General features: G+C 39.4%; 2 protein-coding genes across 2 annotated transcripts in view; one reads left to right on the forward strand and one right to left on the reverse strand.

The window, feature by feature from the left end:
• Positions 1–4,630, reverse strand: part of dgkh (diacylglycerol kinase, eta) — a 95,219-nt gene extending 90,589 nt beyond the window's left edge. The window contains exons 1-2 of the mRNA XM_079665373.1: positions 4,332–4,630; positions 2,365–2,529 (exon numbers count right to left, since the gene is read on the reverse strand). Coding sequence (XP_079521499.1) covers positions 2,365–2,529; positions 4,332–4,379 — 213 coding nt within the window. The 5' untranslated portion in view covers positions 4,380–4,630. The remainder of the gene's footprint in view (positions 1–2,364; positions 2,530–4,331) is intronic.
• A 1,427-nt stretch (positions 4,631–6,057) lies between these two features.
• The window catches only part of vwa8 (von Willebrand factor A domain containing 8), a 72,794-nt gene continuing 63,732 nt past the window's right edge, over positions 6,058–15,119 (forward strand). Inside the window, exons 1-4 of the mRNA XM_079665370.1 lie at positions 6,058–6,334; positions 9,207–9,284; positions 10,934–11,064; positions 11,486–11,596. Coding sequence (XP_079521496.1) covers positions 6,205–6,334; positions 9,207–9,284; positions 10,934–11,064; positions 11,486–11,596 — 450 coding nt within the window. The 5' untranslated portion in view covers positions 6,058–6,204. The remainder of the gene's footprint in view (positions 6,335–9,206; positions 9,285–10,933; positions 11,065–11,485; positions 11,597–15,119) is intronic.

Genomic DNA, 15,119 nt, shown 5'->3' on the forward strand with positions numbered 1-15,119 from the left:
ATTACTCAAACATGTGTACATACTGAAAAAAAATACTGCAATAAATCAGAGGATAGCCGGACCAAGTTAAAGGTTAGCAAACCTTAAACATGAACAACTTGCTTACTGAGTTATTACCTATAGCTGCGTTTACCCTCTGTCTGAAACACTTTGTTTCAGCACCTTTCCCTTCTGTAAAAACCCCAGTCTGCTTCGATTGACTTGCAAGAAAAATACTGCAAACTTTGCAAATGTAGCTTTCAAAACATGGGTGGAGATACTGAGATGGGATGTGACATAAGAAGGGGAGCCAAATAGGAATGGCTTGATGAATCCCATGATTTCTAAACCCAAAACACTGACTGGCTTAACTCATTTCACCCTTTGTGTGGGTTCGTGGGCACTCCAGATATATACAGTATGTGTACAAGTACTACAACATGTCCCATTTCAAATAAATCCAATAAGCATGACCGTAACTGAGGTCACTCTGCTCTACTTTGTGCATCTAACCTCACAACACACTTCTCCTCTGAACGGCCCAGCGAAGAGCTACTTCAATACAAATATTGATGATTAATCACAAATAAATATATAATGATTCGAGCAGCATATCCCCAAGGTACCACTACTCACTGCTGGGTGAATTTGCATATGAAAGGTACGGCCAGACATTCCTGCGTGCCCCGAGTCTAAATATAACCCCTGGTCTGAATAATGTAGATGGAGTGGTGCGGGCGGTCAATAATTAAGTGGATCTCACATACAGGCACTCATTTACAGTGCAAAAGGTGAGTGTGCCAATAAAGCTCAGGAGTCACAGGTAAGACTCAGCAGCATCATCTTACTGAGGCTGAACGTCAAACACAGCTAAAGCAGATACTGTTTGAGGTGTCCTAACGGAGGCGTGTGGCGCAGTGGGTTAGTGCGTTGGTGTTGGGATCAGGGGAGCACGGGTTCAAACCCCACTGCAGTCAGCATGTCGTTGTGTCCCTGAGACACTTCACCCCAAATTAACATTGTAAGTCTTTGGATAAAAGTGTCTAACAAGTAATATGTGGCATTCATTTTATTATCTTATCTGAATCACAGCTTTATTCCATGTATATATAGCCTTTATATTGACCCATATTGATGGGGACATATGTTGAAATGATTTCTAAAAATAAATTGAATGGCTTGTATCTTCACTGGGGTTGCTCTACTTTGTCAAAATGCAACATGTCTACGCAAGCTTTTTGTCAAATGAATATCATGTTAAGATCATCCTGGAGCAAATAATTGAAACGTATTCCAAATAATCTCCAAAATATGCTTAAACTCGTAAAATGACACGACTGGAATCACTTTGCCTTTCATTTAAACATATATACAATTCATCAACCAATCTTAAATAAGGTATATATATATAAGGTCCTTATACGTATGCTATAACGCCGTTATTCATGCTGAGGGCTTGAATAAAGGATCAAGGGATCTAAATTGTGTATTTCTGTTCTTTCTGACATGCTAATTCCTAGAAGGATTTGGAGTAAGTATGAAAAGATTGGGAAATATGTTGATATGTTCTCTAAAAATACATTGCATGACTTATACCTTCACTGAGGCTGCTCTAGCTTGTCAAAATGCAACAGGTCTAAGCAAGCTTTCTGTCAAATAAATATCATGTTAAGGTTATTCTTGCCAAAGTAATTGGAATTTATTTAATAAAAAGTCACCAAAAACTCTTAAAATAACACTAAAACATACTGGGATCACTTTGCTTTAGGAAATACATAATGTTATTACATTGCACATATCCTTTATTTAAAACATGGTTTAACCAATCCAAAAGATAAGGTCCTTATACTATACACATGACTAAAGGAAACTACGTCTAAAAATAGATCCACATTGTGTAATTATGTTATTTCTTGAATGATACTTCCTAGTATGAGTCAATATGAAACGTTCGGGAAATACATTGACATGTTTTCTTAAAATAAACCAAATGAGTCGTGAGTCGTACCTCACTGAGGCTTTCATCCTCAGCAACAGGTCCAAGCTACTTTCTGTGTTTGTTTTTCCACACTCGTGCACAACAGCTCTGATTTTTTATGTAACTCCATGCAACATCTAAAAAAAGATGAAGTCGTGAGCTGTTTTTTTTATCTTTCAGTATGTACAAGCCCTTCAGTCAGTGTTGTCCTGCATTAGCCCACATGGCAGAGCATAAAAAAGAGACAACAACACCACTGAGGCTTCCCCCGGAACATCAGCAGGCTCAAAACAAACCCAACAACACACCGCCATTGAATGACCCAGCCAGCAGGTCAGCGTCAGATCGCAAAAAAACACACAATCCAATATTCATCCACACAGAGAGAGAGAAAAACAAAGTGGTACCTTGCTCCTGATCTGCCCGGAGGTGGACACTTTCCGGATGAGCTTCTGGGGGCCTTCCTGCTCTGCGTCGCTGTCAGAGGACTCCTCGGCAGCCCCGGATCCGGCGACAACCCCCACCACATGGGCATGGATCCCCGCCGCGGACACCGGCCCTTTCTCCGGTTCCTGTTGCGGGGAAAGAGAGCACCAATCCGGGTTAGCCTTGGCTCGATCCGCCGCTCCCTTCCTCTCCAGGAGGCGAAAAGGCTGCAGGGAAGAAGCGTCTCTCCTCGCTGTCATCGCTCCCTGAAACAGTGTGTTGTGCAGAGTGTGTGGGCTGGGATAGGGGATGTTGTAGCATGGCACAGTGGGGATGGGCTCCACCGAAACAGAACCCCCACCCCCCCAAAGTCCCTGCTGCTGCCTGGCTGCTTGCTGCTGCTTAGCTCCAGCCTCTGCACGGCCACTGTGAGAAGAGAGACCGCCTCATGCACTCCGATAACCGGGGGACATGTCCGTGCCATGGCAGACCCTAGTGGCGGCTTTACGCACACACCGAGCAATAGCATAAAGAACCCCAAAAAATATTCTAACTCTTTTTTTTTTTTAGCACTTAAATTAGTTAATTTGTATTGCGTAATAATAATAATAATAATAATAATATTAATAGCAGTAATTTAGACTTAGAAAAACACTTTCTGAATGTTATTTAATAATGATGTATTTTTTATATTATTATGTAATTTCCATTGGGTTATAATAATAATAATAAATATAAATAATAATAATATATTGGATTTAGAAAAACACTTTATAAACTTGCTTAAATGATTATTATTACTATTATTTAATTTCCATTGGGTTATTATAATAGTGATAAATAGAAATAATAATAATTCAGACTTAGAAAAGAACATTACATGATATACATTTAACGTAATTATTATTATTTGTATTAGTATGTCATTTCCATTGGGGGATAATAATAATAAATATACTACTAAGCACTTTGGGATTACTTTTAGCAATGAAAGGTGCTTTACAAATAGAATGTATTATTACAAATGTATTATTAGCCTACTACTAATAATAATACATTTAATTTAAACAGTGTTTTTCTAAGTATCCTCTAAACTGTAGTCTTAGTCATGTTAAATATTTAAGTTGAATGTTTAAAGGTTTTATTGTGTAGTTGTAATGAAAGTCCCAGACTCCACAAACAGTGCAGCAAACAAGACATAAAAGAGAACCATAATGCAAGTAACCGACAAAGCCCATAGACATGTTTCATTAGCCTTCTCCTTATTATCTGCCAGAGAAGGAACTAGTTTGATTTGTTTCACCAAGAATGTATAAATCCAGTTTCCAACAGGATCTGATCGCAGTCTAACTGTCTGGGAGTCACTGAGATACAGCATTCATTTGACCTAACCGTTTACATGAATTACCATGCAATGGGCAAGGCGATATGATTTGGATTCCACAAGGAAATGGGCAGGGAAGCCTCAGATTATCTGAAACATGAAACATCCTCTCGATCCGGAGAAGAGAAGAGGAGATAAGAAGAAATGCCCCTGCCCATTCATCTGAGACTAAACTCAACCACGAAGAAACCTATCTATAACATCCAATTGATCGACATTCTTATACATGTATACAGTCACTTGAATAGAGTCTAGCTTATCATTGTCAATGATTGTGTCTTTGTTTTTACCATAGCCAACTCTTAGCCATCCTACAATAACATCATATAAAGGGTTTTCCGAGACGCAATCCATTCTATAAATCACGGAGAAAGACAGAACAACGCGCTTCACGAACACACACAGTCTATTAAACAGGAGGAAACACCTCCAAAGTGAACCATAATGTCAGAACACACTGCTATAAACACACGAGGCCAGTATAAACCGAATCTGATTGATTTCTTTGGAGAAACTGAGCAGACTCGTAGTGGAATTTGGAGAAAAGTCTCCAGTTTTACGCACCAGTTCCTCCCACGCAGGGCTGCGGGTGTAATGGTGGACATCCTCCATAGTGTGTCCTCTCCAAAATGAATCCGGGAAAGGGTGAGGGATTCTCAGCCTGCCTCCCTGCCTGCACACCGCTCATATGAACTCTCAATACACGGGATTAATTCTCCTTGTAGTCCCTCAATCACTCCACTCTCTCTCTCCTCCCGTTTCCTATCCGAGCCTATCAGCTGCACGTGATAAATGTCAACCGTGGGGCGGCACGATTTGTCACAGCCCGGCGGGGATCTCACACACGCACCCACGCACACACAAACACAAACACACGCGCACACACACACACACACACACACACACACACACACACACACACACACACACACACACACACACACACACGCACACACACACACACACACAACTGTGATGTGTAAAAGTGAAAAGTGAAAGCAGACTTCAGTGACTTATTTTTATGTTTTATTCATGAACATCAGGGGTTTCCATATTTCAGATTAAATATTTGTTAAATAGGCTACACACTTCTTATTCATAATGTGTTTTGTATAGTGCTACTTGTTTTAGTTCATGGTAGAAATGTTAATACAAAAAATGTTTTGGAGCCGTATTCTTTTTATGAATATGAGATTTCCCTAAAAATGAAATTAACTGTACAATCAAACCAAAATCTGTGTCCATACTTTCATCTTTGAAGTATGTTAAAATGTCTTGAACCTGCAGCTGTCTTCAGTGATTCATATTATGTGAGTGGGTTCAATTTAAATTACCGATTACTTTTCCTAATCCTATTTATGTGATCAGTGATTTCCCCAATTTCCTCAATTTCCCCCAATTACTAAAGTCATATGATTTAGATACAATACTCTTTTCTTCACTGAACACTTTCTCAGAACTCAAATGTCAATAAACTTGTTTTTGTAATACAGTATGTTGTTCATAAACGTGCTCAATCTATTAATTTACTTGATTATGGCCTTTTTGTATGTGTGGAGCATGAAGGAAGACAATACACTATATATCATTTCATTGTTTTGAGTTTTCCTGGTTAATTTGTTCCTATTATAAATAGTTTGGGGCTTCATTGTATTTCATGTGCTGAGAAAAAGAAGGTTGCTTATGTATTTATACAACTGAGATAAGATATATGTACATTACATTTACTTTTATACAATTTGTAGCCTACTATTCGCAGGCCTACTAAATCATACTGATGCATTTACAGAAGGGTGTGTGACGGCCAGAAAGAGGCAGATAGTTTCCCATAATAATATAAAACAAACTAAAATCATACAAAAATGTAAATCCATATATGGTCGCCTTTAAGGTTGTAAAATAAGAAATGGTGCATATTTAAGTGTTAAATTGATCGAACACATAGAAATACATTGACCCAGAGAGTGTTGTTATGATGATAAAAAATTGTATTTAAGAGATATAGGCCTAACCTAAATTCAATATCATTTCTACACGTATAGGTGGTGAAGCCACTGAAACAGACAGGAAGCTTAAGTTATAGAATAAAGAAATCAAATATATGAAGAACATTAATTCATATATGTTTCATTCCCCATGGCAGAACAATACAGCATGATTTATATCGTGGCGGTATGCATTAAAGCGGTTTGCAATCCGCCAATAACCGAGAGAAGAAGAAGTAAACACTGCACCGGAACACAAACAACGTGAAACCACTCCGGAAGACTTTAGTGGCGGACCAACTTGTCCCTCCCTTATTATCTTCCGCCTCCCACATGATGATCTGTCAGATGTTATGAAATGGGGAAAAGGCCGGTCAGGACGTAGCTTGACAGGAAGCTAGTGGACTTTATATATTGTTTTATGTTATATATGGCATTAGTATAGCTTCATTATGCACTCCCAGATCTTCTGCAGCGGCTCTGCTGTGGTCGCTGCCCGCAGAATGCGAAGGATCCTGGGCTCAGTTCTGGGGAGAGAGGGCTGGAGGAATCATGAGGTCAGACTGATCAACACTAACTCAGGTAAACTCATTCAAACTACAGGTAAAACAAGTCAAATAGGGTTTAGATTAGAAACAGCTGGTCTGTAGCTACATGTTCTCAGCTACTATTCTACTAACTGTCATTCATTTGCTTCTGTCAGTCTTTAGCTACTCTTTTGACACAATGAGACTCTGGTTGCTAGCTCATGAACTAACGTGATTACTAGCTAGGTACAGTTTCCAGTTAGTATTAGGCATGATTCTACCTGGAACTAGCAGCATTTACTAGCTAGTAGGTGAAAGGTTAAAGCCATTCAAACACCATGATTGTGTTATAATTTGCTTCAAACTGCTTGGTTTAATAAGTTTCTAAATTAGAAACAGTGAGTCTGTAGCTACATGTTCTCAGCTGCTATGCTACTAACTTACTGTAGTAATTAGCTGCTATCAATCAATAGCTACTTTTCTTTGGACACAATGAGACTCTGGTTGTTAGCTCATGAAATAACGTCATTACTAGCTAGTTAAGTACAGTTTCTAGTTAGTATTAGGTGTGATTGTACCTGGAACTAGCAGCATTTACTAGCTAGTAGGTGAAAGGTTAAAGCCAGGTAAACTGATTCAAACGGCTTTGTTTAACAGTTTTTTAAATTAGAAACAGCTAGTCTGTAGCTTCATGCTCTCAGTTGCTATGCTACTAACTGTCATTAATTAGTTGCTGTCAGTCATTAGAGACACAATGAAACCCTGATTGCTAGCTCATGAACTAACGTTATTACTAGCTGGTTAAGTACAGTTTCCAATAAGTATTTAGTATGTTTGTACCTGGAACTAGCAACCTTTACTAGCTAGTAGGTGAAAGGTTAAAGCCATTCAAACACCATGATTGTGTTATAATTTGCTTCAAACTGCTTGGTTTAATATGTTTCTAAATAAGAAACAGTGAGTCTGTAGCTACATGTTCTCAGCTGCTATGCTACTAACTTACTGTAGTAATTAGCTGCTATCAATCAATAGCTACTTTTCTTTGGACACAATGAGACTCTGGTTGTTAGCTCATGAACTAACGTTATTAGTAGCTAGTTAAATACAGTTTCCAGTTAGTATTAGCTGTGATTGTACCTGGAACTAGCAGCATTTACTAGCTAGTAGGTGAAAGGTTAAAGCCATTCAAACACCATGAGTGTGTTTTATAATGTGCTTCAAACTGCTTGGTTTAATCAATTAGAAACAGCTAATCTGTAGCTACATGTTCTCCGTTGCTAGGCTATTAATTGACAACAATAATTAGCTGCTTTCAATCAATAGCTACTATCTATCTTTGGACACAAGGGAGCTGTGTACACAAAAGCTCACTTACTAATGTTTTTCTAACTAGAGAGCGTACTGTAACTAGCATGAAACTAGCAGCATCTACTAGCTACTAGGTGAAGGTTAAAACAATTAAACACCATGCATGTGTGTTATAATCATAGGTGTAATTATCCATGGGTAACATGTATTTGTTTAATTTTAATACTCGTATATAACTTTGTGGCTTTATTTGTATTTGGTGTCTTTCTTCACCTTTTTATTTCTTGCTCAATGCATTTTTTTTCTTTGCTTTTTTTTAAAATCTTGAGCTGCTGTAACAAGATGATTTCCCAGTTCGGGATAAAACATTTTGTATTAATCACATCTCATCTTATCTATCTCATCTTACTTACCAGACTGCCTGATTAGAGGCTTTGGTAACTTTGTCAGGTAGCTACACAGTTGTTTTTTATTTACTTCACAAATCGAAAATTCCTTTGAGGGCTCACATCTCTTTTACAGAAAAGACTTGTCCAATGTGTTACCTTCTTTATGTTATCAGCAATCTATGTTTCTTTACGTCAAATGTTGAAATTACACTCTGAAAGCTTGTATCTCACTGATGTTGTGCTCTTTGAAACCTTACCATAAAATGTGCAGTTTTGAGAACGTTTTCTTGACTTCAGACGTTGATGATCAAAACAAACTCGCTTAAAGAAATTCAATATTCAAACTGCATTAGATACATCCATTTCCATAGCCTTTACCAATCCCTTACAGCACATGTGTCAAACTCAAGGCCCGGGGGCCAAATCCGGCCCGTGGTGGATTTAATTTCGGCCCGCAGGATAATTTCTAATTCCTATTAGATCTGGCCCTCCGGTATATTGCTCTCACACCTTCACTCCATCCTGAGGGTCTCCTCAGCTCAGAGCCTGAGCCCAAACATTGATGACCTTGCCCCCAAGATGAGATGCCAAGTATCTGAGCTAGCATCACAGAGCAGCACACTGAGTTTAATGGATGTTTCCTTCTGCACTTTCTCTCTCACGACAACAGGGCATGTTTGGTTTCTCTTTGAGGGAAATAGTTTTGTTGAAGCTGTTGTTGGCCTGTGGGAAAATGTACTCATAAGAAATGACTCTGGAGAAGCTGCAGATAGAGCCATAAGAAATGAATCAACTGATTATTTAATGTTTAATGTTGTTTTTATAGGCAATCATTGAAGCTTTGTTAGTTCCAGGTTTAATATGTGCAATAAGTTCATTTCAATAAGTTCTGCAGTAAACATTGAACCAGTCCGGCCCTCCACTAGTACCCATTTTTTTTATCTTGGCCCACTGTGTATTTGAGTTTGACCCCCCTGCTGTAAACTATTAGTTAACATATATAGTTTTACAATTTCACAGAAAGCTGTGAACCATACACAAAGCAGGGCTGCTGTGTATCAGCTAGTAATACATGAACCACCTGTGATATCCTATTGATGCTGTGTCAGAGGTTTCAATCATGGCTAACCAACACAACACTTAACAGGAAGTGATTTTCTAGTTTCTCTTGTATCACTGGAACAGTTTGTGAAAGACCTTCTCATCAATCTGTTATCCTGATGTTTGCAGGCGACACAGTGAAGATCGGAGAGCTCTCTTACAAAATCAAAACGCCAAGGAATCCAGAGCTCGTTCCAGTCAAACACTGTACGTATTCAACATGTGTCCCCTTTCCTTCATGTCTCTTCTACACCAACATGTGTCCCCTCTCCTTCATGTCCCTTCAACATCAACATGTGTCCCTTCTTCCTCATGTCCCTTCAACATCAACGTGTGTCCCCTCTCCTTCATGTCCCTTCTACATCAACATGTGTCCCCTCTCCTTCATGTCCCTTCAACATCAACGTGTGTCCCCTCTTCTTCATGTCCCTTCAACATCAACGTGTGTCCCCTCTCCTTCATGTCCCTTCAACATCAACATGTGTCCCCTCTCCTTCATGTCCCTTCTACATCAACATGTGTCCCTTCTTCCTCATGTCCCTTCAACATCAACATGTGTCCCCTCTTCTTCATGTCCCTTCAACATCAACGTGTGTCCCCTCTCCTTCATGTCCCTTCTACATCAACATGTGTCCCTTCTTCCTCATGTCCCTTCAACATCAACATGTGTCCCCTCTCCTTCATGTCCCTTCAACATCAACATGTGTCCCTTCTTCCTCATGTCCCTTCAACATCAACATGTGTCCCCTCTTCTTCATGTCCCTTCAACATCAACATGTGTCCCCTCTCCTTCATGTCCCTTCAACATCAACATGTGTCCTCTCTTCTCCATGTCTCTTCTACATCAACATGTGTCCCCTCTTCTTCATGTCTCTTCTACATCAACATGTGTCCCATCTTCTCCATGTCTCTTCTACATCAACATGTGTCCCCTCTTCTTCATGTCTCTTCTACATCAACATGTGTCCCCTCTTCTTCATGTCTCTTCTACATCAACATGTGTCCCCTCTTCTTCATGTCTCTTCTACATCAACATGTGTCCCCTCTTCTTCATGTCTCTTCTACATCAACATGTGTCCCATCTTCTCCATGTCTCTTCTACATCAACATGTGTCCCCTCTTCTTCATGTCTCTTCTACATCAACATGTGTCCCCTCTTCTTCATGTCTCTTCTACATCAACATGTGTCCCATCTTCTCCATGTCTCTTCTACATCAACATGTGTCCCCTCTCCTTCATGTCTCTTCTACATCAACATGTGTCCCCTCTTCTCCATGTCTCTTCTACATCAACATGTGTCCCCTCTCCTTCATGTCTCTTCTACATCAACATGTGTCCCCTCTTCTTCATGTCTCTTCTACATCAACATGTGTCCCCTCTTCTCCATGTCTCTTCTACATCAACATGTGTCCCCTCTTCTCCATGTCTCTTCTACATCAACATGTGTCCCCTCTCCTTCATGTCTCTTCTACATCAACATGTGTCCCCTCTTCTTCATGTCTTTTCTACATAAACATGTGTCCCCTCTTCTCCATGTCTCTTCTACATCAACATGTGTCAGGCGTGGGGAGGGGCTCCTTATTTTCATCTAAAGTAACAGACAGAGGATCAGCACTTTGGAAACAGGGCTGAAACAGAGGGGATTATGGGTAATGCTGCAATGATCTGTTTGGTGTTTCAGCCAATCAGAGACAGGTTCTGGATATATCTAAGACCTGTGATATATTGATGAAAAACAGTACAATAGGGGACCTTTTAAAAATAAACATGTCTGCATGAAATAAGACCAAAATAGTGGCGGCAGCAGCCAGGTGATACTAAAGTAACTAAAACCTTCTTTTGTTTGCGTCTGCTAGTTTCAGACTCTCTTCCCCAGACGGTGGTTCAGCACCTGCGATGGATCATGCAGAAAGACCTTCTGGGTCAGGATGTGTTTCTCATCGGACCCCCAGGACCCCTGAGACGGTCCATAGCTATGCAGTACCTTGTGAGTACACCCACAAAACACTTATCTAATGAAGTATTTCTATTTCAAAACTATGACAAATCCATTACCCTAAAAATGTATAAAGATTTCCGAGAATGGACTGCATGTTGAAACAGATTCCCCCTCAAATTGTCCTTCATATTGTGTATTTGATGACATTTAGGACCCTTGTTGTTATTGTCTTTTGTTCCTGACATTTGTTTGCCTCATTTTCTCATATCTTTATGTAACATCAGAAGCCTGAATCTCTTCTGTAAAGTTTATTTAAACAAGGACCATGCATACAAATACATTCATCTCAGAAAAGACAATAATACATGACATGTATAAAGTGCTTTTCTAAAGACTCTTAAATGATGCATCAGATGCTTTCTGTAAATGTGTATCTGAAGTGCTGAAGTTCCCCCCCCTGCTGTTCCAGGAGTTGACGAAGCGCGAGGTGGAGTACGTGTCTCTGTCCCGGGACACCACGGAGACGGACCTGAAGCAGAGGAGGGAGATCCGCTCAGGGACCGCCTTCTACATCGACCAGGTGAACAACATTCATATATTATATACGCAGTCTACGGGAAGGCCACGTACAGAGAAATATACGAAGGGCTGGGCCACACACACACACACACACACACACACACACACACACACACACACACACACACACACACACACACACACACACACACACACACACACACACACACACACACACACACACACACACACACACACAAACACACACACACCCCACACCACACTGTTGATTTTGTAATTATAGTAACCAAGGAGACCAGCAGCTCCTCATTACCGCGGCTTTCCCTTAACGATACCTTTCTGTTCCTCATCCATTCGTCTCCATTCAATTCTCAGCATTCCAGTAAAAACACTCCTCACGAGCCGGATCTTTTCACGCTGTCTAACCCCAACTCTCAAGGAGCCGGCGTGAGAAATAATAATAAGCTGACATAATTAACGTTTACTCCGTCATGTCACTATCCTCAGCTAATTAACACATAGCTTAATTTGTGTAACATAATAAGTTGGTTGCATAACATTTCAAACAGAAGCTCCATGGAAACGGGGGAGGTTTCATTCCGTCTCTTTAAGACTCACATTATGTCCTCTGGAAAACTCACTGCGTTCATGGATTCAATTCATTCAAGCATATCGGTGTGTCTCTGAGCACGGGAGGATCAAGGTGACAAGTACTCAGATCTGGTACTTGAGTAAAAGTAGAAGTACTCAGATCTTGTTCTTGAGTAAAAGTAGAAGTACTCAGATCTTGTACTTGAGTAAAAGTAGAAGTACTCAGGTCTTGTACTTGAGTAAAAGTAGAAGTACTCAGGTCTTGTTCTTGAGTAAAAGTAGAAGTACTCAGATCTTGTAGTAAAAGTAGAAGTACTCAGATCTTGTAGTAAAAGTAGAAGTACTCAGATCTTGTACTTGAGTAAAAGTAGAAGTACTCAGATCTTGTAGTAAAAGTAGAAGTACTCAGATCTTGTTCTTGAGTAAAAGTAGAAGTACTCAGATCTTGTAGTAAAAGTAGAAGTACTCAGATCTTGTACTTGAGTAAAAGTAGGAGTACTCAGATCTTGTACTTGAGTAAAAGTAGAAGTACTCAGATCTTGTAGTAAAAGTAGAAGTACTCAGATCTTGTACTTGAGTAAAAGTAGAAGTACTCAGATCTTGTTCTTGAGTAAAAGTAGAAGTACTCAGATCTTGTACTTGAGTAAAAGTAGAAGTACTCAGATCTTGTACTTGAGTAAAAGTAGAAGTACTCAGATCTTGTAGTTGAGTAAAAGTAGAAGTACTCAGATCATGTACTTGAGTAAAGGTAGAAGTACTCAGATCTTGTACTTGAGTAAAAGTAGAAGTACTCAGATCTTGTACTTGAGTAAAGGTAGAAGTACTCAGATCTTGTACTTGAGTAAAGGTAGAAGTACTCAGATCTTGTAGTGAAAGTAGAAGTACTCAGATCTTGTACTTGAGTAAAAGTAGAAGTACTCAGATCTTGTACTTGAGTAAAAGTAGAAGTACTCAGATCTTGAGTAAAAGTAGAAGTACTCAGATCTTGAGTAAAAGTAGAAGTACTCAGATCTTTTTCTTGAGTAAAAGTAGAAGTACTCAGATCTTGTACTTCAGTAAAAGTAGAAGTACTCAGATCTTGTACTTCAGTAAAAGTAGAAGTACTCAGATCTTGTACTTGAGTAAAAGTAGAAGTATTCAGATCTTGTACTTGAGTGAAAGTAGAAGTACCAGAGTGTAGGAATACTCTGTTACAGTAAAAGTCCTGCATTCAAAATGTTCCTCAAGTAAAAGTAGGAAAGTATTATCATCTAAATATAGTGAAAGACAGTAAAAGTAGTCATTGTGCAGATTGGTCCATTTCAGAATAATATATATTATATGTTTTATAACTATTGATCATGAAAGTGTTATCAAAGCTGGTAAAGGTGCAGCTAGTCTGAATGACTTTGTATTCTGCAGGGTAGCTTGTGGATTTACTCCAGGTGGAACTGATGCTGAAATGATATATTGTTCAGCCCTTACTTGTATATACTTGCGAACCCCCTGCACAGCTCTTCAGGCGTTACTTCTCTGAGTGGTGTTATGATTTAATAGAAAGTAAAGATGTGCCAGAGCAGAAACATCGGGGCCGTCACGCTGCTGATGGGACAGTTATATCTGGCTCTCGCTGATTTCTCTAATTTGATCGCTGTATGGCTTATAGTTACGTTCCTTTTACTCAAATGAATGGCGTTGTTCCATAAAAGGGAAAGCACTGACGCTGCAATCGTGTTAAAAACGTTGCTTGTGAGGAAAAATGAACGCCTTTGGAAAAACTAAGAATCCCCTAATGTTGAAGATATGTACCTGTATTCATATATCCCTTGTGTCTGTGATAAAAACATATTTTTAACAAAAGGAAATGGACTGTTAAATCATGATTGAAAGATAAAAACCTTTCAATTCTTTCAACTTTAAAAGTAATACAAAAATTGCCTTTTTTTACCAACCATGCAGTCTATTTTGGGGATTTGATTTATTCTTGTAGGCAGCATAATTGGACAAACTGCTTACTAATGAGTGGCTTGATTAAAACCCTCATCCTTGGCTTCATGGTGTTAAAAAATGTGGTCAAAAATAACGTTTCACTTCCAAATCAGTCATATCTGCACGTGGGATTTTACGCCTGACTGATTATATTTAAAAAGTGAGCAAGCATTACATTTTTATATATATATATAATAAAATGAATAGTATGCTTGACTACGGGGATATTCTTAGCAGTTAACAAACTATTACATTTATGAATGAAAGTGAAACGGCTTGATGATCGTGAGGAACAAACTTCAGATCAAAAGTATTTTTATCCACAATGCATAACCAGGGTTTGTCATTTAGAAATGGAAAGCAAAATGTACGCCTTTACACATTGTACTGATTATATGGTCAAATGGAAAACTACAGAACAACAGAAAACACAAACAAACAAACAACCATGACGAATAAAGTCATCCCCTATATTCACTCAAGCCCCCAGGAAGTGCACCGGACTCTGAGGAAAATATTCGTTGTGTCCAAACGGCGGTACTACAACTTCCGTATCAGTCCGTGACGTCACTGGGCCCAGAAAGACTTTCTCCATTGACTAACATCGGGAAAGAGACGTCTGTAAATCAGCGGATAATTTTTTTTAAACTAAATAAACTACCCAGTATGAACTATCTTACAGCCCTTATTACATTTTGTAAATTGCACTAAAAGCCGAATCTAGAATTATTTTCTGTCTCCATTCATTCTGCTGAGCCGAGAGTGGGAGCTCAGGAGGCGGGGCTTAAGGGGCGCATGCTCTGTGAGCGCACATACGGGGTGTTTCTCAATCTCGAGGATGCTTGCTTGGTAGCACATGTCTTCAGAGTCACTTGCTTGAGAAGCGAGGCAAGAATACTTCCTGGCATTCGGGAAAAGTAGAGTGGAACAGGCGAGCAAGTGTGCGTCATATGAGAGGCCCCGCCTTACATTTTCCGCCACAGATTTGGGGAAATTGGTCCGCG

The sequence above is a fragment of the Notothenia rossii genome, assembly GCF_949606895.1.
Source record: "Notothenia rossii genome assembly, chromosome: 2".
Taxonomy (NCBI): domain Eukaryota; kingdom Metazoa; phylum Chordata; class Actinopteri; order Perciformes; family Nototheniidae; genus Notothenia; species Notothenia rossii.